Genomic DNA, 24,556 nt, shown 5'->3' with positions numbered 1-24,556 from the left:
ATCCCGACATTTGTTGCACTGGTCTCGAAACCGACCAAATCAATTAAACCCCAGTTGGGTCTAGCGCAAGACGCGGTTGCCCTGACAGAACGCGGGCGCGAGAAAACGCGTCGTCCCCTAAACCCCGCATCACCACCCACCAACGACACAAGCACGACAGCCACCTACTATGTCTTCCCTTCTAGATGCTGCCCTGCATTCGGATGCCGCAGCGACACCAGCGAGCACCGCTGGCGGTCCTACACCACGGTACTCTGGCATACGCTCTTCTTCTGCAAGACCTCGTGGGCCTCCCTCAGAAAGCAACGGCGCAAACAGCGATGTCGAGGCTTTTCCAGATGACGAGGTTGTAGGCGCAAGGGGAGGCGCTAGACGACCCAATGCGCCCCGGACAGACATCCCCAAGGTGGTAGATGTCACCGGAGAGACTCTGTCGCTCCGTTTCCAGGAGTTCTTGGAGAAGTGGGTGTAGCAGTGAGGCCAGCGAGCAACGATACTGACACAATGGCAGCTACACAGAAGAACCCTCATCTTCGGTGCTACCGGTGTCTAGCGTTGCGACGACTGACAAATACTATGTTGCGCAAATACGAGGCATGAAGCTCTACCAGCTTTCTACCCTTTACGTCGATTACACACACCTTATGAAACATGAGGATGGCATCTTGGCACAAGCCATTGCCAGCGAATACTACCGCTTCCTGCCATACATGATCCGCGCCCTTCACAGCTTGCTCGCCAAGTATGAGCCACAATACTTCCGCCAGCACCGACAGCCAGAGTCGACATCCTCGGTCACCGAGGCCTCACTTGCCGAGAATGCGACAAGTCAGAACGACAGCTTGAAGGAGAAGACTGCGAATCAGCAGACAGACAAGCTGTTCACTCTGGCTTTCTACAACCTGCCTCTCGTTTCGCGCATCCGTCAGCTACGGACCGCCTCCATTGGCAGCCTGCTTTCCATCTCAGGTACTGCTACTCGTACATCTGAAGTACGGCCAGAGCTGTCTATGGCAACCTTCGTCTGCGAGATCTGCAACACAGTCGTGCCGAACATCGAACAGACGTTCAAATACACCGAACCGACACAATGTCCGAATGTTACATGCATGAACCGAGAGGGATGGCGATTGGACATCAGACAATCGACGTTTGTGGATTGGCAGAAGGTGCGAATCCAGGAGAACAGCTCAGAAATCCCTACGGGTAGCATGCCTCGAACAATGGACGTGATTTTGCGCGGAGAGATGGTCGATCGCGCAAAGGCTGGTGAGAAGTGCATCTTCACTGGTACCGCTATTGTTATACCAGATGTTAGTCAGTTCCGCGTACCAGGTGTGCGACCACAGGCTATGAGGGACACGTCGAATACATCACGAGGCAACGATGTTGGTGGATCTGGTGTCAGCGGCCTCAAAGCGCTTGGTGTCCGCGATTTGACCTACCGAATGTCCTTCCTCGCTTGCATGATTTCGCCCGACCACACAACACCTGGGCAGTCATCGAACCACCACCTCAATGGCCAAGCCGGCAACATTCTTGCATCTCTACACCAAGGTCAGATCGAGTCGAACGCGACTTCTGGGGAGGAAGCACAGGAAGAGTACCTTGCTACTCTTACAGCGGCAGAAATCCAGGATTTGAAAGACATGGTGCACAAGCCCAACATCTTCATGCGCCTGGTTGACTCGATCGCTCCTATGGTCTACGGCCACCAGGTCATCAAGAAGGGTATCCTCCTTCAGCTGATGAGCGGTGTATCCAAGGAAACGCCTGAGGGCATGGCTCTGCGTGGAGACATCAACATTTGTATCGTTGGCGATCCCTCAACATCGAAGTCACAGTTCTTGAAGTACATCTGCAGCTTCTTGCCTCGCGCCGTCTACACATCTGGCAAAGCTTCATCAGCTGCAGGTCTGACAGCTGCGGTAGTCAAGGATGAGGAGACTGGCGAGTTCACAATTGAAGCCGGAGCTCTCATGCTTGCAGACAATGGCATTTGCGCCATTGACGAGTTCGACAAGATGGATATTGCCGATCAAGTCGCCATCCACGAAGCTATGGAACAGCAAACCATCTCCATCGCCAAAGCCGGTATTCAAGCCACCCTGAACGCCCGCACCTCAATTCTCGCGGCTGCCAACCCCGTCGGCGGACGCTACAACCGCAAGACCACACTCCGTGCCAACGTTAACATGTCGGCGCCCATCATGTCCCGTTTCGATCTCTTCTTCGTCGTCCTCGACGAGTGCGACGAAGCCGTCGACCGCCACCTCGCCGAACACATCGTCGGTATTCACAAAGATCGCGATGAATTCGTCCAACCCGAATTCTCAACAGAGCAGTTGCAGCGATACATCCGCTTCGCAAAGACCTTCCGCCCCGAATTTACAGACGAAGCGCGCGAGACGCTGGTCGAGAAGTACAAGGAGCTTCGTGCCGACGATGCTCAGGGCGGCATCGGACGCAACAGCTACCGCATCACAGTCCGTCAACTCGAGTCCATGATCCGACTGTCTGAGGCTATTGCAAAGGCAAATTGCGTCAGCGACATCACCCCCGAATTCGTCAAAGAAGCGTACAACCTCCTCCGCCAATCCATCATCTCCGTCGAAAAAGACGACGTAGAAATGGAAGACGAAGACGACGAAGCCGTTCTGGCCGCCGCCGCGGTCGCCGAAGGCGAAGACGGGGACGCATCAATGGACGAGCGCGCGCGCACAGAAACTCCCGCGCCGGCACCGCGCGAGAAGACAAAGATCACGCACGACAAGTACGTCGCGATGCGGAACATGTTTGTCAAAAGGGTCAACGAGGATCAGGAGGAGACGCAGGATGGTGTTGAGGAGGAGGAGTTACTGGTTTGGTACCTGGAGCAAAGGGAGAATGAGATAGAGACGCAGGAGGATCTTGAGGCGGAGAGGGTGTTGGCTAAGAAGGTGTTGAAGAAGATTGTCAAGGTATGTTACGATGCTCACTTGTATTTCGATTTTGTGCTAACTGCTGTGACAGGAACAATACCTCATGTTGATCCGGGGTGAGGGTCTTGCAGATGAGCAGGGCCAGTCTGAGGCAGGCGGCAAGGTTGTGTATGTGCTACACCCCAACTGCCCGGTTGAGGACATCGTTTGAGTACGTCGGGCCGGTGTATACATGAGTGGACGATACAGATGATAAGCATGAAGTATACTGGGCGTTTGATTATGGTCTGGAGCTGGCGTTCAGATCTGCGAAGGTAGATTTTGTCACAATGTTATACCCAATTCGCTTCAGGCAACCCGGTCAGCCTTGCGTTGTGGTCCTTCAGTCAAGCAACGTCATAGCTGCCGTCCCAGACTGTCCGTATGGTGGCACCAGCGCGATTGTAGGGCTGAAACCAGCAAGTATGGAGCCGCATATGCACTTCATCAAGTGATGTTGCGGTGAGCCGGCCACTGTTCTGGTGTTGAAGCACGATCAAGGTATTGTTGTTGCGAATCACAACGTTGCCGCTAGGATGGTGGACGAGATAGAGCATTTCGTAGGCGCCGACTGGGAAGGCTGAAGGAATGTGGGTGCTGCATGGTCGAATTGCTAGCCTTTAGCAGGCACAATAGTCACCATGTGTATAGCTGTGAAGTCTACATATTGAACGCATGGTCACTGCTCGGATGTTCACACACAACATCCACAACCTACCTCAACATTCTCAAGAGCTGTCGGATATATAGCATTCCATACTTCCCAACTACCCTCAAACAATGGTATATCACTGCAACACCTACCAATATCAATCTCTACGGATTGGATTGATGGAGGTCTGGGCCAAGGAAGTGCTACCTTACCGTACCTTTTACGGTGACGAATGCAGTCAAGAGTGATACTGGATGCAGCAAGATAGCTCAATTTATCGAAGATCCACTTGCTTGACTTATATGGCGAGCGCTTCTGTATGGATACGGTCAGCTGGCGTACGTGGTCGCCAAAGTTTTCGGGTATCGGGTTGTTCTGTAGAGAAACCCTCATGAAGTCAAAGGGTTCATCCAGTGTTTTGGAGAGATGAACTGTAAGCAGGAGCGGATGACGGGCTAGTGACGAGCAATACGCACGGCTACCTGCAAGACTCTCGGCGTGCAGTTGTTGCGAGCATCCAAGTGAGAAGCTCCCCGTACTGTCACAACGCGTTACACGAGCGAAGATCTGTCAGGCGTAAATCAAGTGGAAGCTGTTGCAGGTCTGGTGTACCCTGGCACAATTCGAGCACTTCAACCGTACTGGCCTGGAATAAGAAGTAATTTGGAAGGTTTTGATGTGTATGCGGAGCGGTATTAAACCAAGGAGACTGGGGGCTGGATGTATTAGGCGGCAGAGCGCCCCAGTCCGTTCTGGTAATTGTTAGCGGCTTTTTTGTCATGACGTCCTGAAGGCAGGCACAGCCAGTAATTCCAAAGGTGCTCGTGAGCAAGTGCAACCTCATGACAGAATCCACTGCCCTGAACGACACCGCTACATACGTTCGTACAGCTCTTCGATGGACTGCGTACTGGCACAATGGGCTCGAAGTTTGTGCTTGAAATCAGAACTGGCACCTCACGACAGCAAGCAACACTTGGGACCGGTGTCGACCTTTGATGAACTGTTTCTGATAAATATGCAAATGGTATAATGCCCGGATCCCGCATGTTAGAACTCCTGCAATGATAAAAGTGACCCTTGAGGCGAGCGTCTGCTCATGCTTCGTGACCAATGCTCCTCCGTCCATGAATACTCCATCCAATGCTGCTCCTTCCAATGCGACGTCGACCAAGCAACACCAACAATGGGCTGAGCAGAAGCAAGAGAATGGTCTTAACGTAGCGAAAGACCAGAATGAAAGCGTTTGTGATGTGACGCCACGCCAGCTGGATGTTCGTTGCGAATGCGCGAACGGTTGAAGTGAGAGGAATTTGAAAATCAGGAACGAATTGCACCGCAAACAAGCTGATGAACGGAAGCCAACTGCGCTGCGTCAATGAAGCTCGCCTTCGTGGCACGACAACTTGAAGGAAGGAGGATCAGTGTGAGCAGTGAGTGCAACTCACTCACTCCCTGATCTGCGCTTTCAATCCCGCAACCTCCCTCTTCAGCCTCGCGTTCTCCTTTCTCAACCTCGCAGCCTCTTCCTCACTAGCCCTGAGTCGGCGATCAACTTCTTCACCAATCTTGCCTCTGCGCGCACTGCTGGTCACCTTCTCCAGCTCTTCGTTGAAGCGTGCATACAGTGCCTCGTTCTCGGCATTGGAGTCGCGGTAGAGCTGATCAAGCTGCTTGACGCGCGCTTCAGACACTTGCAGAGAAGTCGTGACATCTGACGAAATGGTAGCAGCGCGAGTTGAGAGAGCTTCGAGGGTGGCTTTGGCCTGTTTCTCTAGAGCAGCTATCCGAGCTTCTAGTGTCATAGACTGTGCTTTGGCGGGCGTGCCCGATCCCAGGGAAGGAGCAGAAGTCTGAGGGTGAAGACGCGGAGTGCTCTTAGCATTCAGCTCGTTGCCAATATCGTTCAAAACAGTCTGCAGGTCATGCGATGCGCTCTCGATGTCCTTTTGTTGCGTTTGGAGTCGCTCGCGTAGCTTCTGTGGAGACTGCATACGAAGTCTGCGTGGCGTGCCTGTCGAGCCAGTACCGGTGACACTGCCATTAACACTTGCTGAGGGTGCAACAGCTTTGATAGGAGAACGGGGTGTGGAAGGAGGTAACCTAACGGGGTTCCCAGAGCCTGGACGTTCTGACAGACCGGCAATGGAGCCAGACATGGGCCTAAGAGTGGGTATACTAGTGATCGATTCGTTACGTCTCCTGGAGTGTGTTGACGTTGATTGTGCGAAAGACTTGATCGTGATCTCGTCTTTACTCTCTCGCCTAGGTGTAGCTGGCGCTGGCGTAGGTTGTACGCTGCCCCTGCGAGTGAAGGCTTGGACAGGTCGCGACTCAGGTTGAACACTACCCCGTCGTGCAAGCGGCGGGGCAGGCTCATTCTCTTTTCGCATCGGTGAGCCTAACCGCATCGGAGCTGGGATAGATGACGTGTGCTTGTGAGAAGATACGGTGGTACGCAAAGGCGTCCGAGGGGGCGAGATGCTGCCTCGAGTCTCTCGTGTATCTCGTGTCTCTCGTGTCTCTCGATTCTTTGGCAATGTAGAGTCAGGCCGGCGAGGAGTCTGTGAGGACCACGCGGGTGCATTGTCAGCAAATTGCAGTTCTTTAAGGTCGCTCAATGAAGAACGACGCTTCTTGCGAGGCTGGGTAGGGACGGCAAGTTTGGAAGGTGGTACCTCGCCAATGGTCCCCAAGAAAGAGCGATTAGTCTGGCTCCCACTCTCATATTGGAAAGCGCCGAGGACAGTCGGGCGATCGCGTGATGATGGACGCTTAGGCGAGTGGCGGCCAGCATCTATAGAATTGGAGCGGCCAACTGACTGAGTTCCAGCTTTCGACACACTGGCTGAGAAGTTTTCCTGGCTGTGGCTGTTCTTGCTCAAAGACCGCCAAAGTGAGCTGACTTTGGATTCGTTTTCGGACTTGCTGTTCTCCCTCGACAGGTTTCCAAAGCCAAATCGGCGCCTCAGGGAAGTGTTCGAGTTGATAGAGCCGCCAGCGTTATGGCGACCCTTTGCGTCCATGGATCCGTAGTTCGGTGTTGCGGTGCCAGGGGTCTCGGCGGGGAAGAGTGCGTCTATGTCTTGTACGAGACGATCTACCAACGATATGAAGTCGTTTGCGTTTCCTGCAGGTACCATCATCTCGGCAAACGCAGCTGTTAATATACCACGGTCTCCATCGTTGCTGGTGCCATCGAGCAGTTCTGCCAGAAGCTGGATGATGACTCGTGTCGCCCGTTGGTTTTGAGGCGCGAGGTTGTTGAATGTCGCGCGGAAATATTCCTCGAATTCACCAGGGTACATGCTGTCTGATCGCATCTGCAATGATACGAAAGTCGCGTGTGACAGCACTGGACCCATCCTCTCCTTCCAAGCAACATTGAGGAATTTGTCGAACACAGCGAAAAGTACGTCAACAGAAGACTGCGAGGCGAGGTCGAGATTCGAAGGCGATTCCAGGAGCGAGTTGTAGAGTTCATTAACCACAAGCTCGTCTGCAACAACTCTGGCGCGGACTGACCGGCCAACGATGTTGCCCTTGCGAGCTGACAAAGCCATTGTGATATTCGCTAAAGAGTCTTCTAGCTTTGAGAGCGAGTCGACTGGTTGCAATTCGTCGAAGACAGCACTCCTTGACGAGGTCGGCCGTGAGCTGGGGCCGTCGCGACTCTGGGTGCGCGTTGGCACGAGTTGAAGGGGAGGCGCCATGCGAGGAATATCTCCCAGAGTGTGCACATTGCGCTGCAGCTTCCGTCCACCACCGTCCCTGCTGACACTTGCGCCAAAGATGTTGCTAAGCATCTTGACCGGCGAAGCAGGTCGGCTCTTCATCTCTCTCCATTCTTCCACATCTGTGAGTCGAAGATTCAGCGACTGGAGAATCAGCTGGTTCTGGTAGAGGTAGGCCTCAGATAAGACTGGGTTCTTGATGTTGTTGCGCTGCTGGAAGTAGTTGGCGAGTCGTTTTGTCAGCACAGGCAAGAACTCGACCTTGGTGAGCTTGTCCCGTGCAAGGTAGCCGTTGGGTCCACTGATATCCATAAGGTAAAATCCGTTGTCAAGAATAGTGATCTTGACGACCACTTCGATACCATCGTAGCCTACTTCAATTGGCTGTGAGAATTTAGGTGCCTCGACCAGGATCTGTATCTTCGCAGGTTCTTTGCGGCCCTCAGGTGGCGCACCTCCCGTCTCTTCAGTGATGGACGAGAACAGGCTGAGGTCGCCAGGTCGGCTTCGCACCTCCCACTTGTAGCTCTCCCGTTCAGCCTCTGCAAATCGTCCTTCGATTCTGGCTTTGGTGATATCTTCGATGACCCTTTGTGCTCGGCCCTCATATGCTCCTTGCACGTAGTACATACGGATACCGATATTCTGGCGATCTGGAGTCAACGGCCGTCCCATTTGGATCGTGCGTGGACTTGGAGACAGCAGTTGGACAATGCTGGATTCTGCGTGCTCGCTGGCAAAGACATCGCATAATCTCAGATGCTGATGGTAGACAAGCTCAGAGTCATCAGAAGACTCGTTGAGTCTGGGGCTGTCCAGATCGGCCATCAGGCTACGTGCAGTTACCCTGCAATCACTTGGCTTGTGCAGTATCACGAGGAAGTCCGAGAAGAGAACAAAGATTCCTGGTGAGGTGGCAGGGCCACTGAGCTCTCCGTGGTAGGGTGGTGCGAGTTCTACGACATCGATGGCTGTGATCAGTCTTCCTTGAGGTCTGAACGATGATGGCCACTGCTGCACCGTCTTGCGTAAACGATCGGAAACCTTCATTTGCTGCGCTGTCGAACCTTCTCTTGAGCAGATTTCGGAGATGATGTCTCTAGCCTTGAGGAATGTCTTGATCGCCGGATGCCGAACTGGCAGCTGCTTGACAATCTGGTCAATGTAGAGGCTGTAGCGCGGCAGGCGTTGCACAGGCTCGATGAGCAATGATGTCAGTCGCTGTTCGCCGGTCTCGTAGACCCTCTTCGAGAAGCTGGAGGCAGGCTCTTTGGTGAAAGCTTTCAGCAATTGCGAGAAGTCACCATGTGCAACCATGTAGTCAGTGTAGCAGTCGCCAAACTTTGGGAACCATGCCACGAGTGCTTTTGCAACCCTTGCGGCTCCGGTAACGTCTGGTGGATCTTTTTGACCTCGCAGCGGGGCGATGAAGACGTCATCTGTAGACTCTTCGATGTCTTGAATTGCGCCATTCTCCGTCTCTTCCAGGATTACTCGCAATTCCTCCAAAAAGTTCGAGTTGACCTCGAGAATCTTGTCCAGGCTGGGAGGGAACAAGCCTTGCAGGGTCTGCTCGTTTGGACTAGTGCTCGAAGACGACCTGTGCTTGGCCTTGTCACGAAACTCGACTGCCACATTGTTGACCAGGTCGTGAACTTTGCTGACGTAGCTCTCCTCCGTGTCCAACAGCTCACACATTTCGCGGCGGAGTGACTCCTTCTGCTTCCTCGAGAAAGACTGCGACCGGCTGAGTTGATTGGCTTTGGAAGGTGCTCTGCGGAGACGTGATGTGGGGAGGAAGGTAGACTCTCCAAAGAGTCTGATCACTGGCGCATACGATCCGTACTGTTGCTCAAGGGCGTCGTCTTCTGGCTCGTCGAACTGAGCAGACTCGCGTGTGTCCACCTTGTGTATGCTTCCTCGCGGTAAGACGACATCCATGTCCACCCACGAGAGGGTCTGCTCTCCAAGCGCATGGCGCACGTCCACAATGACTTCTTCTACGTTCTCGACCTTGACCATCTTGGCGGCAACGATGGCAGCGTGCTGCTCAGTGAACAGCGCAGGCGCCATGTGCATGTTGGCCCTGGTGCTGTAGCGCCTCTCCCACGCATTCTTCACCTCTGCGGGCAGCTCGACGAAGTACTTGTAGAGACTGAAGGCCAGGCCGCGACATATCTCGTCGCCCTGCTCTTCTCGCGGCAGACACGAGACGGCATTGTAGAAAGACGCGGTGGGCGATATGATAAGGCGTGCGTAGCTCGAGAGGCCGGCTGTGGTAAACACGTGGGTCTGGATGCGCGAGTTTGTCGTTTGTGCGGAGGTCGAAGTCGGCCCATAGAAGATCAGTACCGGCGAGTTGGAGAGCAGCTCGTCTGTGGTGTGGAACAGGGACAGGTCGGCAGCGGGGAGGGCCGCGGGCTCCTGGTTGATGACGACGCCCATGGCTGCGAGCGTATGTGCCGCCGATGCGCCGGAACGAGTGACGGAGGTGGGATATTACGAGGTGGGAAGATGAAGATGCAGCCGCATTGGCATCGCGCAGTGAAGGCGACGTGGTGGAAAGGAGAGTGGGGAGGCTGCTAGGCCATGCAGGACAGAAGGAGCGATCGGCGCGTGTGTGGGTGTTGATGTTGAACAGATGCGATTTGCAGGTGTTCGCCTGTCAACGGGCAGTAAACAAGGCACAAAACGGTGGCTGGCTGCAACGCCAAAGCTGCACTCGACACCCTCCAAAACAGGCGGCGACTAGCGCCAGACGGTGCAGCGCACAGCAGCAGCAGCGTGGGACAGCGCTGGGAAGCCTGGGACAGCGCCGGGGACCCCGTGTATTTTTGGGGCAGCGAGCATGCCCGCCCTTGCAGCGTGCAGCGTGCAGCGCTGGTGCGAGCGGGCTGCTTTGGCGGCGGCGCCGACAGATCGCGTCGCCGCGAAGATCAAACAAACACATCAGCGCCGCTAGATAATCCGCCTGGCCCCCTTCTCCCCCCCCCTCCCCCGCCCGCAGCAATTCCTATGGCGACGCAGCAGTTCGACGGCGGCGTGCCCTTTGCCGTTGCCGCCAGCGCGCAGAAGCTGCAGCTGCTCGAACTGCCGCCCGACGTCGCGGCGCTGCTCGACGCTCCCAATCCCCCGCGGTGCGCTCCCAGCTCCCGTCCCGCTGCTGCGCGTGGATCCCCTTCTGATCTCTGGCGCGCACAGGCTCTCAATCAAATCGTCCGCCGCCGCCGCCAACAACCGGCCTGCATATGCGGTGCTCTGCACCCCCAACAAGACCTTCCACCTGCGCCAGGTCCAGACGTCGAATTCGCTTTTCGTCACCCATCCCCAGCTCCTCGACTCCCATGGTAACGACACACCCCTCCCGGCCACATGCGCCATAGCATCGTGCCCCGCGACCCTGGAGTTGCATCCCTCAGATGTCTCCGCTGTCGCTATGCTGCACGAGGTGCTGCCCGTGTATGATATCGTGGCGGGCGACGTCGATGCCACGGGCAACGGCAGGAGCAAGGATCACATTTTTGAAAACCTCCCCTTGTCAGACGCACAATGTCAGGCAGGGTGGAACGAGCTGATGGCGTTCGAGCACAATGAAGACACGTACATACCCTCTGTGAACGCACTGTCACAAGTGTGGAGGTCTATCAATGCTGCTGCACTGGCTGAGGGTGTGAGGTTGGACAGTCAATTTCTGACTGAAGACATTGCTACAGCAGTCGCCGATGATGGACATCCATCTCCCTTCACCAAGGCCGTGCTCAGACACGTTTCAAATGACGAGCAAGACGCAGAAGGGCCATGGTCATGTCTCGACCGAGCAAGAACCGTTGCCTTTGTCGGCAAGACGCTGCTCGAAGCTAAGCAGGGAAGCAGCGACTTCCTCATCGCCGACTTCACAGACACCTGGGAGGACAGATTGCCCGAAGCATGGCGCAAAGACGCGAAGCTCAGCGCAATTGAAGGCTCGTACGAGTTCCCATCAGACACCACAATCAGGGCCAAGAGCAAGGATGCAGCAGTCGCCAACGTGCAAGACGCGCCTGTAGCGACCAAACCGTCGGCGAGAAAGTGGCACGAGAAATTTGCGAAGACGCGAAAGAAATGATGGTCTGCTGAGAGAGTCGTATAGTGGACAGTGCCTCACGACGAGTCGTGGTTCAACCAAAGAACGTGGCCTCACAGACTCCGGAATATGAGTCGGTGACTGCGTCCTTCTCGTGGCACGATTCGACAGACCAAACGCATCTGGGCATGACACGTCAATGGCATATGACGTACTGCCCAGAGTGTGCCTGGTAGGGCTGTGAACCTTCCTGGTTTGACAGCTGCAAAACAACGCGTCGACGTGGTTCGTGGTTCGCACGCGCCTTAGCGCGTTCTCGGTATGTCGGCGTTTCGGAAGGGCAGGTCGCACCATCCGTCTTTGTCATCGAATTTTGGTAAGCTGCAAGTGGCCACAGAAGTGCCGAACTGTTGAGCTTTCCTAAAGAAGAATATCATATTAGCTTCACCTTATATCTCTATACTTTTTACACCTCTTTCTGTCTTGACTGTTCTTGACTGCAAGCGTTCTGAGCGTATGAACCCTATTCGCCCCCTCAGGGCCCTCATTTTGCAACACCGACATCGAGTCTTCTCAATATCATCCAAGCGAGCATTTACCACCAGCCTCACACACCGAACCGCAAACCTAGCAACATCAACAAGTCCAGAATCCAGAATGGCGACAACCGATCCCGATTCCTCCCTCACCCCCTCAGAGCCCACCCTCCCCAAGCTCAGCCAACATGACTTCCGCATCTACAACCGCATGGCCGAGCACATGGACTACTTCCACAACCACTTCCGCGAGACCTGGAATGTGCTGTATGGCGCGTGTGAGACGGGGAAGAGGAGTAAGGGTATGAGTATTAGGCAGTTTATTGGCATGGGGCAGCAGTTTTGTGCGCAGTTGGAGATGCATCATGGGATTGAGGAGAGGTATGTCCAGTCTGTTTGACTTCTTGAGGGTTGCAAAAAGAGTGGTGTGGTGAAGTGAGATGAGTGGTTTGGGAGCGCTCAGGCTGCGAAACTTCTCGACGTGGAAGACAAGAGCAAGGCGTTCTACATATGCGCATCTGTCGAGATGGCACATCCTTTGCAAAGGGCTGTCATCTTTAATAAATTGAGATGCTAACACCAAACCACAGGCATATCTTCCCCGTCCTCGCCAAGAAAATGCCGGCCTTCAAGAAAGAGCTGGAACTCCTTACACAACACAAACAGATCCACGCCGGTCTTGATAAGCTTACTAAGTACCTAGATGAGTGTAATAGCGGAGAGCGCGAGCTAAGGTTATCCGAGCTGAAGGAGATTCTGGATGGGTTTGGGAAGGTGCTGTGGCAGCATTTGGACGATGAGGTTAAGGAGTTGGGCGCGGAGAATATGAGGAAGTATTGGAGCAAGGAGGAGATGGTCAGGATGCCAATGTAAAGGTGGTAAGCAATGCATGTTCCCAGTCTGGTTAACGGATCACGGTATCACGAAGCGCCACTGCCTCGTAACTTCAGCTCGACACCTGTTGTCCTCTTTCACCATTCACCTACGGTTCTTTGACAACACACAGACAACTTCTCCACAGCTATGTCTTCACCACCACACTTTGTGGCTCACGAGAGGAGCGTCAAGCGATTCAGTCATCACATTGTTGAGAACTGTGACTGCGTGAGCAGTGTTGGTCGGAGACTGTGTATCAACAATTGTATTGCTATCTGTGTTCTTGTTGTCTGTTGTGATTGCCAATCCCATTACCATCAGGAGGGTCTGTTTTCATGACGTATCTATGATACAGATGAGTGTGGAAAGTGCTTGTCAAGGGTAGTAGGAACCACTACACCAACACGTGGTACATGGGACATCCTTACCCCATGAACCGTCACAAGAACGAAGTTTGCGAACGCTGCTGTACTCTCGCGCATAGGTACAATGCATTGAACAAACTATCTCTAATACCAGACTACACTTACTTCGAAGAACCCATCGAAGATTCGGCGCTTTCGACGTGTCGCGAGTCATGGCCGAATTCTTCTCAATGTACCCCTTACTATCAAGGGCAGCCCAACATAAGTTGCACCTACACCAACGTCAATCAATTCCACAGAGCATACATGCCGGAGGGATGCGGTCTCAACCATGATGTATACACTGCGTTCATTAATCTGGCGGGCCCTGGCCTTTCCGGCAGGCAGGCTTTCCAAGCTGGACTCCAGTGGGGTGGGTAGGCCGTGTGAGAGTGATGAGGGTTGAGGACCCAAGCATCTCGATACATGTGCAAGGACAGTCGGTTCCTTGTCGTAATTCACACCTAATACCAAAAAAATATCAATAGACAAACTCCGGACCCTTGAGATAACGTCAGGTGTCGCGAATCCGTCAACTGTCTCATTACTGGATCACCGTGTCACGCTGAGCTCTGATGAGTCGTGCAAGGTTATATATGAACCAAAGTGGGATGCCACCATTTCCTGCGTCAGAGAACCATTTGTCGGCTTGCTTCTACATGGTACAGATTCTGAAGAGGTTCATGAAGATTGCATTGTACTGGTCAGGTGCATGGGGACGTACTATGAGCGCATTGGTATATTCTGGCTCAATTTCTCGAAATTCGCTAAGACCGGTTCTGGGCAGGCACTGCGAAAACACATTGTGTTTTGCAACAATAATGTACAGTTTCTGGCAGTGAAAGATGAACCCGGCACTAAAATAGAATCCGCGGGGAAATGGTGGCGGGAGTTGTTCAAGGAAGAGACAATATTTCTTGGTTGACAAGCACGCGATACTATGAATGGTAATACTAGCATGGTTCCTACAGTACTACCACTGGCAACATCGAAGTGACTCGGCAGATAGTGAACATCAAGAAAGACGTCGCTCTGCGACATTGGACCAGATCCGTGCTTCTGTTTCATTGTCCCGCGCCGGCTCTCCAGCCGGCAACACCAAACTAGCCCTTTAAAAATAGCACAAATATCAAACAACGCGGTGATCGAAACGATATCGAAATTCACGGTCGTGCCTCAGGGTTATTGAATCGTGTTTCAAGATCGCTCGGCGTCGCGGCACTATTGTCAGAACCCACAAAACATCGTTTTGGCAGACTCGTAAGGCGAACCATCTCAAATCACCCGACATCAAAAGTAAAGTGAAACAATTGTGTATCGTGTGTTCCTGCGCTGCAGACTCTGAGTGTATAATAGATGTTGTACATATGTAAAAAGACAAAGAAAATGCAGCATTAGTATAGCCTGACCTAATAGTCGATGGGCTCAGATATGTGTTGGATATCCCCATTACCACCCAAACGCCTCGCTGTGATGTTGTACAATCTGTCCCCTTCTATTCCCCGGTAACCCTCCTCTTCATACTCAAAAATCGTCTCGGGCTTCTCAACTCCCAGTCCAATTCCGGCGTCCATCCGCCGTCCGCTCTCAGCGTATCTCGCAAGCTCGGCGCAGTGACTACGCTCGGAACACCGATTGACAGACCAGTACCTATGCTGATGTTGCCTACGCTGTCGCGTGTGTCCCTGCTGATGCCTGTTCTGAAGGAGTACATTGTGCTGGTGGGACTTGGTGGTTCGAGGGGACTCATGGGTGAGTCGAGTTCTTGCCATGGTCCACCCAGGCGCGTTATGATGCGTCGCTGTTCGCTGTCGCGCCAGCGCTGCTTTTGTTCTGCAGTCGGTGGGGGTTCGAGGGGTGACATGTCGGTTTGGATCGTTGGTAGGGTGGGTGCTTTAGATTGGCGCTTGAAGAGCGATTGGAGGAGGGACTTGCGTTTGTTCTTCGGCGGAGAGGTGGGTGATGTGGTGGGTGTGGTCTGTGTAGACTCGATATGGGTGTCTGGTGAATCTGGTGAAAACGCATGCGTCTTTTCTGGGTCGTGAATCTGTATTGTGGGCACGTTGGTGTTGATTGTCAGGCCGAAAGTGGTAGTCTTTGCAGCGGTTTCGTTATCGGTATCCACCACTGTCTTCGAGGCTGATGTAGGTCGCGAGTCTTGCATCTCAACGTCGTCCAGTTGCTGCGACGAAGAGTAAGATCCAACGCCCTTGGCACCATTGGGAATGTGGTAGCGCAGATCTACACGCAAGATTGCGTACATTAAGACTGTCTGGATCTCGACGAAGAAGTTGAAGATGTAGAATACGCCTTTGCCAAGATAGCCTGGAAGAGGTTGAGATCGCGGAACAGGTGGTGCCCAGGTACTTCCGCATCGATACCAGGCTCCGATGGCTAGCAATGTGGTGCTGACGAGCAGTACGATGACTTTAGTGCGGAGGCGGCCTACACCAAATCGATCGGGTGGCGAGTATGGAATAAGCAGTGAAAGAACGGTGATCGGGAGGGGCAGTGTTGCGATGATAGCGAGGAACGTCGAGCCGTACAGTTGGAGGCTTCGATCGGTAGCCTTGGTGTTCGGGTCTAGAGTATAGAAGCTCTGCACCGTGCCTGCAATGACCATGATTATTGTTGCTCCAGTAAGAAAACAAAGTAGTTTGAAAATAATTCCGAATCCAGGATGCCACCCTAGAGCTGGGTGCAGCGACCGGACAAGACGCATAGCGAAGATTAGGTTGATAATGAAGAGAATGAGTACGCCAGCTGCTACGAAGATAGATGCTGCGATCGCAAGCTTGACATTTCGAGACTGCGCTGTCGATGCAATTCGAAGAATGGAGGTGAGAATGCGTGATACGCAAAAAACTAGAATCGATGTCAGTGATTCGTTCGGTACTATTCAGCAAAGGAGCTTACAGAAAATAAAGAGGTTGAACAGGAACTTATGTCCCCTGGCTCTGTTCCTTTGGAAGATTTTCATGTGTACAGCCGCTCCAATCATGAACAGAACCATAAAGACAGTCTGTGCGGGTATATCGACTTTCTTCACAGGTGCTCCACCTAGTGCCCATACCGCTGGTGGGTACGGTGGCTTCATGTTTGCCTGCAACTTGTCAGCTTTAATATTTTGCCCAGCGTTATGCTGCGTCTTACCATTGAAGGAGATATGCCTCCCTGTGACGCCATAATGTCAAGGATCAACCTTCGAAAGCCTGGTTGTTGGGTGTTGGGCGCGCGCAGACGATCCGGTCGACAATGGAGGATGCGCAAAGAGTGTGAATGTGCAACAAGAGCGCGCCGCAAGGGAGACAGCTCTCCATATATGTCCTACCGCACCATCATAATCAGTGTCAAGAACCCCGGACCCTTAACAACACCGGTGACACGATACCAGGCGAGGGATTGTTTCTAAGTACAGGAGGTCTGGTGTTTCGACGTGTCGGTAGTGGTCGCACTAAGCGTCCGACGAACGGGTAGCTCTTAGTGCGAAACAGCGACGCCGAGTGGTCGATGCCTTCCGACTACCTTCTCCTTGCAAACAAAAACCACTAAAGCGAGATGAAATCGACTCATCGTCGAAAAATCGACAGAATACAGCTCGAATGTAAGTAATGACGTTGGTTTCTATGCTGTTCAGCGTGCTGTAAGTTCACAGTAGGCTATTGCGAACACCGACTTCCCTCAGTTCCAGATGTCGACTCGTAAGATCTAGCCTGGAACTTCTCATAAACAGGTCTACGTCACTAGGTTGAGGACGCTGTGTACCGCCGGTGCACATTTAATCGTGGATTCTGGTGTTGCGCGAACCTAACCTAGATCGGTCTGGCTGTGACACGTCAATGAATGATTAGCCAGGCAACCCACAAAAGCCTCTCGCATAGAAGGGAGACAGGCGCAGGCAAAAAGCGGAACTTCGTGGTTTACCTGATATATATCCGACTACTTACCGCTTGTCACGCTTGCTCATATGGAATGCACCATTCCCGTTGCACCACCTTCTGGAAACCAATATCCATCACTTCGTACGATTCCAGCATACTGTGACCGAATCTCCAGATTCATATTACCAGATCCCTCTGCCGCGTCGAGATTGTGCATTGCACTTTCGAAATATTTTGTATCTGCGATAGAGCTACGTATGCGACCTGAGGGAAATGTATGTGGTGATCGAGAATCATCATGCGCGTTGTCGTCATCGTTGTCGCTGTCAAGTTCATTATTAGGGATGCATTCTTCATCAGAAGGCGCCGAGCTCGAGCCCTCAGAAACGCGTCTGATGGGCGCTGTAACATTAGAAAGCTGATCGCGCACCAGAGCTTCCTGCTGTCTTGGACTGGAGTTGCGGCGCTCTCTGGCATTTCTCTCACTCAATGCCTTTCGAATTTCTGTTATAGCGCGCTGCGACAAAGGCCATCTCTCCACTACGCGAGTCGACGGGTGAACCGGAGCGCGGTCTCCAGTATGCATAGGATGTTCTGCCACAGCCAGAACGCCCTCGTGATGCTCGACAGGCGGTGCTGGCAGGTGACCGCATATCATGACGAGCCCTCCACGATCAGGTACAGTTTTTTTCATCCGCGTCTTGTTGCTGATTTGTGCCTTGGTAGGTCTATTTGTGTGCTGTATACTGAGCTCTGCGCCAACGAACCCATCTGAGCCTGTGGCAAAGCTAGATTGCGGAAGCGTTCTGCTGCGTGCACCGTCGAATTTTGTTGAATGAGGATGGCCAAGTTGCCTACGCAGTATCCACATTGGGGAACCGGAGATGGCAGCTCTCGCCGGTGATGGCTTCTGTACACGGTGGGCCACTGGTTGCCGAGATGGAGATCTGAAAGGCGCAATTGTCAACATCTGGCTGTCTTCAATCGGATCGGCAGCGGCTACAGGAGCTGCAAAAACGTGCCCTGCATCCTAAAGGAGCTGCCGTCAGCTTGGGCAAATGGTACTTGCCTTATTAAATGGAATCTCACACTCGGTTTAGGTAGGCCATCTGAGGACGTAGTTCGCAGTAGGGCGAGTTCATTCACAGGTAGCCGCCGCCTTTTTCGAGTGCTTGAATTCTTTCGAGGCTTCTCAGGTGACTTCGTAGTTGTTGTGATCTGTATTGAAATCCTTGCTTGCTGCTGAACGGGTGGGAGCTGAACATCTTCAAGTTGCTCGCAGTCTCTCTGACTTTCGCTGTTGGTTGGGACTTCTGGCAAGAGATCTGTTGGTGCTAGCGTTGGTTGGTCTGGCGACAGTGAGCGTGCAATGTCGAAGATCGATACATCACTGGAGGGTCCTTCACGAGCGACTCTCTCGGCCGGGGGAACTTCGTGGTCAGCACGATCAGTGCCATGGTAAATCGATGTGTCAACGCCGTTGTCGACTGCACGTAAGCGACGTCTGAAGCGCGTTGGCCGCTGGGGCATGCCATCACCCACAACGCGAAGAAAGGCGGAGAGGCGCAAGCGGTCTCCGCAGAAATCTGCTTCCTGAGGCATTGTAAGTGTTTCAAGCAGCTGTAATTAGTATCGATCAATGATTGTGAGGCGCCATTGCAGATCTGCAGATTTGCATGACCTGAAAGCTGATGTTGAAAGTACAAATATTGTAAGTGAGAGAAGGAACGAAGGTCTGTGCCAAGAAGCTATGTTGTTTCGGCGACTGCCACTTCCAGACCGCGGTCCACAAGTGCGACGACACGGCCCCACGCTTTCCAAGGTTGCGCGCGACTTTTGATGATGCACCTCTCAAACGCGTCGAGGAGAAACTTCGAAGATGTCGCTGCTGTCCATGTCGAGGTGGCCGACTGATGATGCTGGCGTTCCTGAGATTGATGGCGCTGAAAGCTTTGCAGACCTGGTCGACAAGCTGAGCCAGTAAGTTAGAAGCAGATAGAGGAAGGTACGGCAGCAGCTAAGACACGACTAGATACTTCGATCATACCATCAAGCTTCCTCATAGCTTCGAGGCCTTTCGCACAAGCCAGCATGGCCGTGCACTATATCCTCTCATAAACCACCTCTCGAACCAGGTGCACCACCCCGCCCTGGTGTCTGCCCTTTTGTACGTTGATCAATCGAGCCATAGGCGGCATACATATGAGGGAGAAAGAAGTGCTGATGTGGAACAGAGCTTTGAAAGGCCACTTCTCTGCACTCGAGGAAACAAGTGACGAGCCAGGTGTCAATCAAGCGCGGGGCTATGCTTGTGAATTTGTGGCATGGCAATTCCTTAACAGCCTTACTGACCGAGATGTTATTGACTTCTTGCTGCTTGAACTACCGCCCGCGCCATCTCCCGACACTGACTCCCCCTCGGGTACAGCCGATCACAGTCATCAAAACGGCCACAGCGCTGCTCAGTCCAGCGAACGGACACCTTTGCTTGACGTAGCTAATGGTGATTACTTTGGTACAAGGAGTAACGATGCCGCAAATCCGAGGTTTGGGTCGCTAAAAAGCCGCTGCGAAAATCTCTCTGCGCTTGAGATAGCTGCAGTAGGTGGTGCTAAGAAGTTCCTAAGCCAGCGTCCTATACAAAAGATCATCAATGGACTGTGGCGCGGCGACATCGTCTTTTGGGAGACGCTCAGCGTCAATTCTGTGAAACGGCCCAGAACGTACAATCGCAGACAGGCCGATCCGTTCTCCCGTCTGCGCGTGCCTCGATACCTCAAGATATTTGAGACTCTCTTCTTCGCGATCTTCTTAGCCCTCTACTACGCCGTACTGGTCCGTCGAGACCAAGAAAGAGTTACAATACCTGAAATCTTGTTGTATCTGTGGATAGCCAGTTTCGCGTACGACGAATTCGCCGACTGGGTCGACGCTGGACAGACAAGTTTCTATGCGTCAGATTTCTGGTGGACTTGGGACATCAGTATCGTTGTCGTTGGTATGGCCTTTTGTGCCCTCAGAATAGTAGGCTTGTCAAATGGCAAGAAAGACACCATTGATCTTGCTTATGACGTTCTGGGGCTGGAAGCGCTCTTCCTAGTACCACGCATCTTCTCTTTGTTGAGCTTGAATCCTTACTTTGGAACCCTGGTGAGTCAACGAACGATGACTGGCTAAGACCTCGATACTGACAGTTAGATAAGATTCCCTGCTTGAAGGAAATGGTAAGGCGTGCATTGATCGACAGCAAACATACGTGTGCCTAACCCATAATAGACCAAAGATTTTGTCAAGTTCTTGTCACTTGTCTTGATATTGTATCTAGGTACTGCAACACCGCAATTTTGTGTATTGGGAATGCACTAATCTCGTTCAGGCTTTCTCACCACTTTCGTTCTGCTGGCTCGAGATCACTTCAAACCACAAGAAATGGTTAGTCCAGTGGGATATCTCTTTGGATATGTTTCTGATGTCTGTATAACAGAGCTGGATTCTGATTAAAGTTTTCTTTGGGTAAGTAGTCCGCTGCCAGAAGCTGCATGAACATGTGCTAACGAGTGCCTGCAGATCAAGCTATCTTGGTTTTGGTAAGTAGCAGTGGCCACACCCATCTCACTTGAAAAACGCTGACAAGATCGCACTATAGACGTCGCTCAAGAAATGTACGTACATAAGTTATCACACCTGAAAGCTAGCTGCTAATAATGGGTAGATCGCCCTTCTTTGGGCCACCTGTCATGGTCAGGCTTTTGTGCAAAGCCTCAACGTTCGATTTACTGATTCAAGTGTAGCTCATCTTCATTATCTTGACCAACATACTTCTCATCACTAGTCTGATCTCTCTCTTGAGTAACTCTCTAAGCAAGGTACGTTGGTGCAAGGCAGAAATTTCATTGGCTCTCGTTGCTCTGTTTCTTAGTCTTGGCGCCTATGCTCCATGTGCGGGCTAAGTTTATCAACACACGACCGGCACGCACGACACAGCCATCATTGAAGGCCTCAGCCTTCGAGGCAGAGTCTCCAATCTTGGCCTTGGCACATCGACGCTTGTCGCCCCTCGTGCTTGTTGATCGCTCCAGTCCGTAGAGGAGGCGCTAGACCAGCGATACTACACCTTTTTCCATCAACAAACTCCGTTCGAATAGCGATGAGCACATTGAATTACCGTCCCAATGGGGCATACGTCTCTTGCGGGTTTGACTGACAATAATGCAGATCCTTGAGCATGCACGCGATGAATATCTCTTCATGTCAGTACACTGCCCGAATCCGTCTTGTGCATATCAATTGTAACGCACGAACAGCTACTCAGTCTACGTTCTTGAAGCATCATCTTCAAACCGACTGACATACTTTCTACCACCACTTGTAAGTGTTTTTCCTCTCTTTACTATTTCTGGGACCGTGGAACGCCCCCTAAGCGCCGGGCCGTAAAAAAGGCCGAGAGCATAGCCTCTGAGGTCCCAAAACACGAATCACGTTATCCAACCACAATGGAGACAACAGTCTCTGGCGAGTGTAGCATATGGTCAGTGGTATACTGCGGATGTGCCATCATAACAGAGTGACAAGCCTCACACTGCCGCCCAGGCTCTCTCGAACAGTTGGACCCATCTGCCAACAACATCGTACCACGAAAGCTATGTGCATTGACGAATGCAAGGCTAACAGCCGTAGAACCTGATACCCCTCTGCATACGGCCCTTCCGGCTCATTCTGCCGTCTGAACGGCTGAGAAGTGCACGCATCGTGCTTCTCAAAGCGACGCACTTACCATTTGTGGGTGTCATCTGGGCGTATGAACACCTCGACATGTATCGCAAGCGCGACCTGGGTCCCATGTCTTTCAGTGGCCCGCAGACACCTATAGCAGCGAAGAGACCTCCGCGGTTGGCGGTGAACTCACCACGTTTGCTGAAGGCAGATACGCAGGCGACTTCCAGCACTGCAGCAAGAGCGCAATCCACAGGCCGGTCTCAGCCAGGTACCGGGCAGGTAGAGCCCGATGCACAACTGAGAACCCTCGTCATCAACCTCACAGCACAGGTTGAGGCACTAACGGCTATTGTCTCTCAGCTTCAGGAGCAGCGCGAAGCGAGCGAGGTCGCTTGATGGCCGGCGCTTATGGTTTCCCGCAGCATATGTGCATGCCTCTCTGATCAGTACCTCAATAGCAAATGCAAAACGGTGCGTTCAAACGTGTCATATCCCTTGACTCAATGACAGACGTCAAGGTAACAGCCAACTGAAGCTGGGCAGTCGTCGCAACAACCGTGTGCGCATTGACGAGTTCATCCAAGCACAGGCACCACCCCAGGTGATCAACTGCACTCGCTGTTCGTTGCGCCTCACAAATCTGATTTGTGGTCGGCCCGCCAGGCACTTCCCGACAGTATGATTCTTTAAGTGGGCCACCCCGGTCGCGCCACTACCCACTTGTGCTGGGGTGTGGCCTGCATAACTTGCACTACTACTCTTACAGACCCCTCCCCTCATCAGCCCTCCGCAGGAACATGGTCCTATGCCGCTAACAGGCGCTGCCGCCTCGCGGCTGGAAGACACCGTACCCATGCTCATGTCATTCCCTGACTGGTACAATTTCCGAGTCTGCCTTATCCTCCAAAAGCCCACCGTTCGAACGGCTTGCTTCGAGAAGACACTGCCACAGCACTGCAAACAGACATCCGATCCTAGATCTGTGGAGGCTTTTTACCACCTACGTCGTGCAGATATATTCCGGTGCCTGGACGCCCTACAGTGCCACTCGTCACCAACCATCACCACCATCTTCGGATCTACCTTCTAAAGACATCGTTCGCCACTGTGCATCATATTCAGTTTCATATTCTTTGACACTAACCCTTTGTCACTATGCAGTACGCAGAGCAACCTACACCTCCTTTCAATTCGCCCTATCAGACGCATGCACCAAGGTCAGACTCCTTACTTGAGCCACCCTACCTGTCCCCAAACCGGCATGAATCCACGTCAAAGTATCCGCAAGGCCTTGGACTCTACAACTACCACCATCAAGTTCCCACAACTCTGCCTCCGTCACCATCGCCCTCAGATTCCTGGTCTGGTCACGTCTCAACTGACGCCTCTCCTCTTATGGCACACGCGATTGCGGATCCATATGCATCAGGAGCATTCGAGCACCCAATCATTCAATCTCCACAACCTTGGAACGGCGCACAACTATCGCCCCGGTCGTCGGTGTCGTCTGTCATAATGGTACCGGTGTACTCTCATTCTGGATCTGATAACGCCTACCATGAGATGAGCCAAGGGAGGGGAGCGATAAGCCTTGAAGGCCATGGGTGGACTCATGATGCACGCTATGTGCACAACGAGCCAACGCTTCCATTATCGCGGCATCATCCACTGACAGTTGCTCCTGAGAGACTCAACAGCACTATCCTCCCTTACGAGAATGCGTATGGTTCGACACAGGTGGCCAAGCTCGAGTCTACACCCGCACCGGGATACGAGAATCTTGCTTACGTTCGAGCATCCAGCGAGAGGAGCACTCGAACACGCACAGAATACCCCCAGGCTTCTGTACACCAGGCCTCTGTATACCGACAGCGTAGGCGCGGTCGCAGGCAAACCGGGCTTTCAACAGCCGCCTTTCGTTGCTACCGATGCGACAAAGGATTTGCACGTCAATACAACTACAAGCAGCATTTGGAGACTCATAAAGAAAACCGAGAGAAGCCACATGTCTGCCCTTATGAGGATTGCCCAAAGGCTTTTGTTCGTAAAACCGACCTAAATAGGCACAACACAAGCGTTCACTTAAGGTACAAGGACTTCCAATGCCATAGGTGTACTGCTAAATTTGCGCGGAAGGACACACGCACCAGGTGAGCAAATTCATTTCTCGATATATGCTTCGATCGTTAATCATCTCAGGCACGAAGAAGATGGCTGCTCCAATCGCGGTCAAGTGTCCAGCTCAGAAACGATGGATGCAGAGTACCGACACCATGCACACTACGCATCGAAACTATAGGAAAGGAGGATGTCTGAAAAATTGTATGTGAGCGTGGGTGGTAACATTTGAGCGTCATTTGCTATCTTGCATTGTAGCGTTGGTTTGGCTTTCGGTGCATTCAAGCTGTAGTTACTGGGTGGTATTCTGCTATTTTGTATTTGTTCTGGGGGCGCTCTAGCATTAGAGGTCATACGTATGACCTAGAGTGAGATTCCTGCTTTGTTCAATCCTCATGTACACTTTGACAGATAGACATCACGTACATGCCGTTTCACCATCCTCGTCGTGCCTTTCTTGTGCTTTGAATACGTCTTCACATTGTCATTCGACGTCGATGGGGCCGCTGTGGTTCCCTTCAGCACGACCGTGAAGCCAACCCTGCACAAATCACAGCACTTACCACAACGTTTTCCGCACAAATGCAATCAACGGGTCTGCACGGGAATAGTCGCC

The 24,556-nt window shown here is 52.6% G+C and overlaps 8 protein-coding genes across 8 annotated transcripts; 5 read left to right on the top strand and 3 right to left on the bottom strand.

Annotated features, from left to right (window-relative positions):
- Window positions 1–133: 133 nt before the first annotated feature.
- On the top strand, window positions 134–3,255 carry BU25DRAFT_386162 (MCM-domain-containing protein). The gene is made up of 3 exons (XM_033704388.1): window positions 134–462; window positions 512–2,960; window positions 3,013–3,255. The coding sequence occupies exons 1-3, from the start codon at window positions 170–172 to the stop codon at window positions 3,130–3,132; spliced, it is 2,862 nt and encodes a 953-aa protein (XP_033565382.1). The 5' UTR covers window positions 134–169; the 3' UTR covers window positions 3,133–3,255.
- Window positions 3,256–4,900: 1,645 nt separating this feature from the next.
- On the bottom strand, window positions 4,901–9,883 carry BU25DRAFT_225835 (uncharacterized protein). The gene has a single exon (XM_033701366.1). The coding sequence runs from the start codon at window positions 9,789–9,791 to the stop codon at window positions 5,061–5,063; it is 4,731 nt and encodes a 1,576-aa protein (XP_033565381.1). The 5' UTR covers window positions 9,792–9,883; the 3' UTR covers window positions 4,901–5,060.
- Window positions 9,884–10,361: 478 nt separating this feature from the next.
- BU25DRAFT_333693 (sister chromatid cohesion protein-like protein Dcc1) lies at window positions 10,362–11,451 on the top strand (the record flags this gene model as incomplete). Its single annotated transcript, XM_033702494.1, has 2 exons — window positions 10,362–10,483; window positions 10,548–11,451. The coding sequence occupies 2 exons, from the start codon at window positions 10,362–10,364 to the stop codon at window positions 11,449–11,451; spliced, it is 1,026 nt and encodes a 341-aa protein (XP_033565380.1).
- Window positions 11,452–12,066: 615 nt separating this feature from the next.
- On the top strand, window positions 12,067–12,818 carry BU25DRAFT_428909 (uncharacterized protein; the record flags this gene model as incomplete). The annotated part of the gene is made up of 2 exons (XM_033708527.1): window positions 12,067–12,326; window positions 12,536–12,818. 2 exons carry the CDS (start codon window positions 12,067–12,069, stop codon window positions 12,816–12,818), a joined length of 543 nt encoding a protein of 180 aa, XP_033565379.1.
- A 1,902-nt stretch (window positions 12,819–14,720) lies between these two features.
- BU25DRAFT_481746 (uncharacterized protein) lies at window positions 14,721–16,473 on the bottom strand (the record flags this gene model as incomplete). The annotated part of the gene is made up of 4 exons (XM_033711107.1): window positions 16,379–16,473; window positions 16,142–16,328; window positions 15,351–16,090; window positions 14,721–15,320 (listed from the first exon to the last, which is right to left on the bottom strand). The coding sequence occupies exons 1-4, from the start codon at window positions 16,409–16,411 to the stop codon at window positions 14,721–14,723; spliced, it is 1,560 nt and encodes a 519-aa protein (XP_033565378.1). The 5' UTR covers window positions 16,412–16,473.
- A 714-nt stretch (window positions 16,474–17,187) lies between these two features.
- Window positions 17,188–18,708, bottom strand: BU25DRAFT_481740 (uncharacterized protein; the record flags this gene model as incomplete). Its single annotated transcript, XM_033711106.1, has 2 exons — window positions 17,188–18,129; window positions 18,399–18,708. 2 exons carry the CDS (start codon window positions 18,706–18,708, stop codon window positions 17,189–17,191), a joined length of 1,251 nt encoding a protein of 416 aa, XP_033565377.1.
- Window positions 18,709–18,904: 196 nt separating this feature from the next.
- Window positions 18,905–22,292, top strand: BU25DRAFT_446096 (uncharacterized protein). The gene is made up of 14 exons (XM_033709472.1): window positions 18,905–19,086; window positions 19,139–19,273; window positions 19,341–20,256; window positions 20,310–20,330; window positions 20,383–20,431; window positions 20,483–20,538; window positions 20,591–20,619; window positions 20,674–20,693; window positions 20,753–20,768; window positions 20,819–20,846; window positions 20,898–20,972; window positions 21,322–21,356; window positions 21,411–21,474; window positions 21,784–22,292. The coding sequence occupies exons 1-14, from the start codon at window positions 18,986–18,988 to the stop codon at window positions 22,216–22,218; spliced, it is 1,980 nt and encodes a 659-aa protein (XP_033565376.1). The 5' UTR covers window positions 18,905–18,985; the 3' UTR covers window positions 22,219–22,292.
- Window positions 22,293–22,614: 322 nt separating this feature from the next.
- BU25DRAFT_437713 (uncharacterized protein) lies at window positions 22,615–24,321 on the top strand. The gene is made up of 2 exons (XM_033709018.1): window positions 22,615–23,972; window positions 24,022–24,321. Exons 1-2 carry the CDS (start codon window positions 22,978–22,980, stop codon window positions 24,119–24,121), a joined length of 1,095 nt encoding a protein of 364 aa, XP_033565375.1. The 5' UTR covers window positions 22,615–22,977; the 3' UTR covers window positions 24,122–24,321.
- Window positions 24,322–24,556: the final 235 nt, after the last annotated feature.

Source organism: Macroventuria anomochaeta, assembly GCF_010093625.1.
Source record: "Macroventuria anomochaeta strain CBS 525.71 unplaced genomic scaffold BU25scaffold_5, whole genome shotgun sequence".
Lineage (NCBI taxonomy): Eukaryota > Fungi > Ascomycota > Dothideomycetes > Pleosporales > Didymellaceae > Macroventuria > Macroventuria anomochaeta.
The sequence above is the reverse complement of the archived record's forward strand: the minus strand, read 5'-3'. Positions and strand labels throughout refer to the sequence as shown.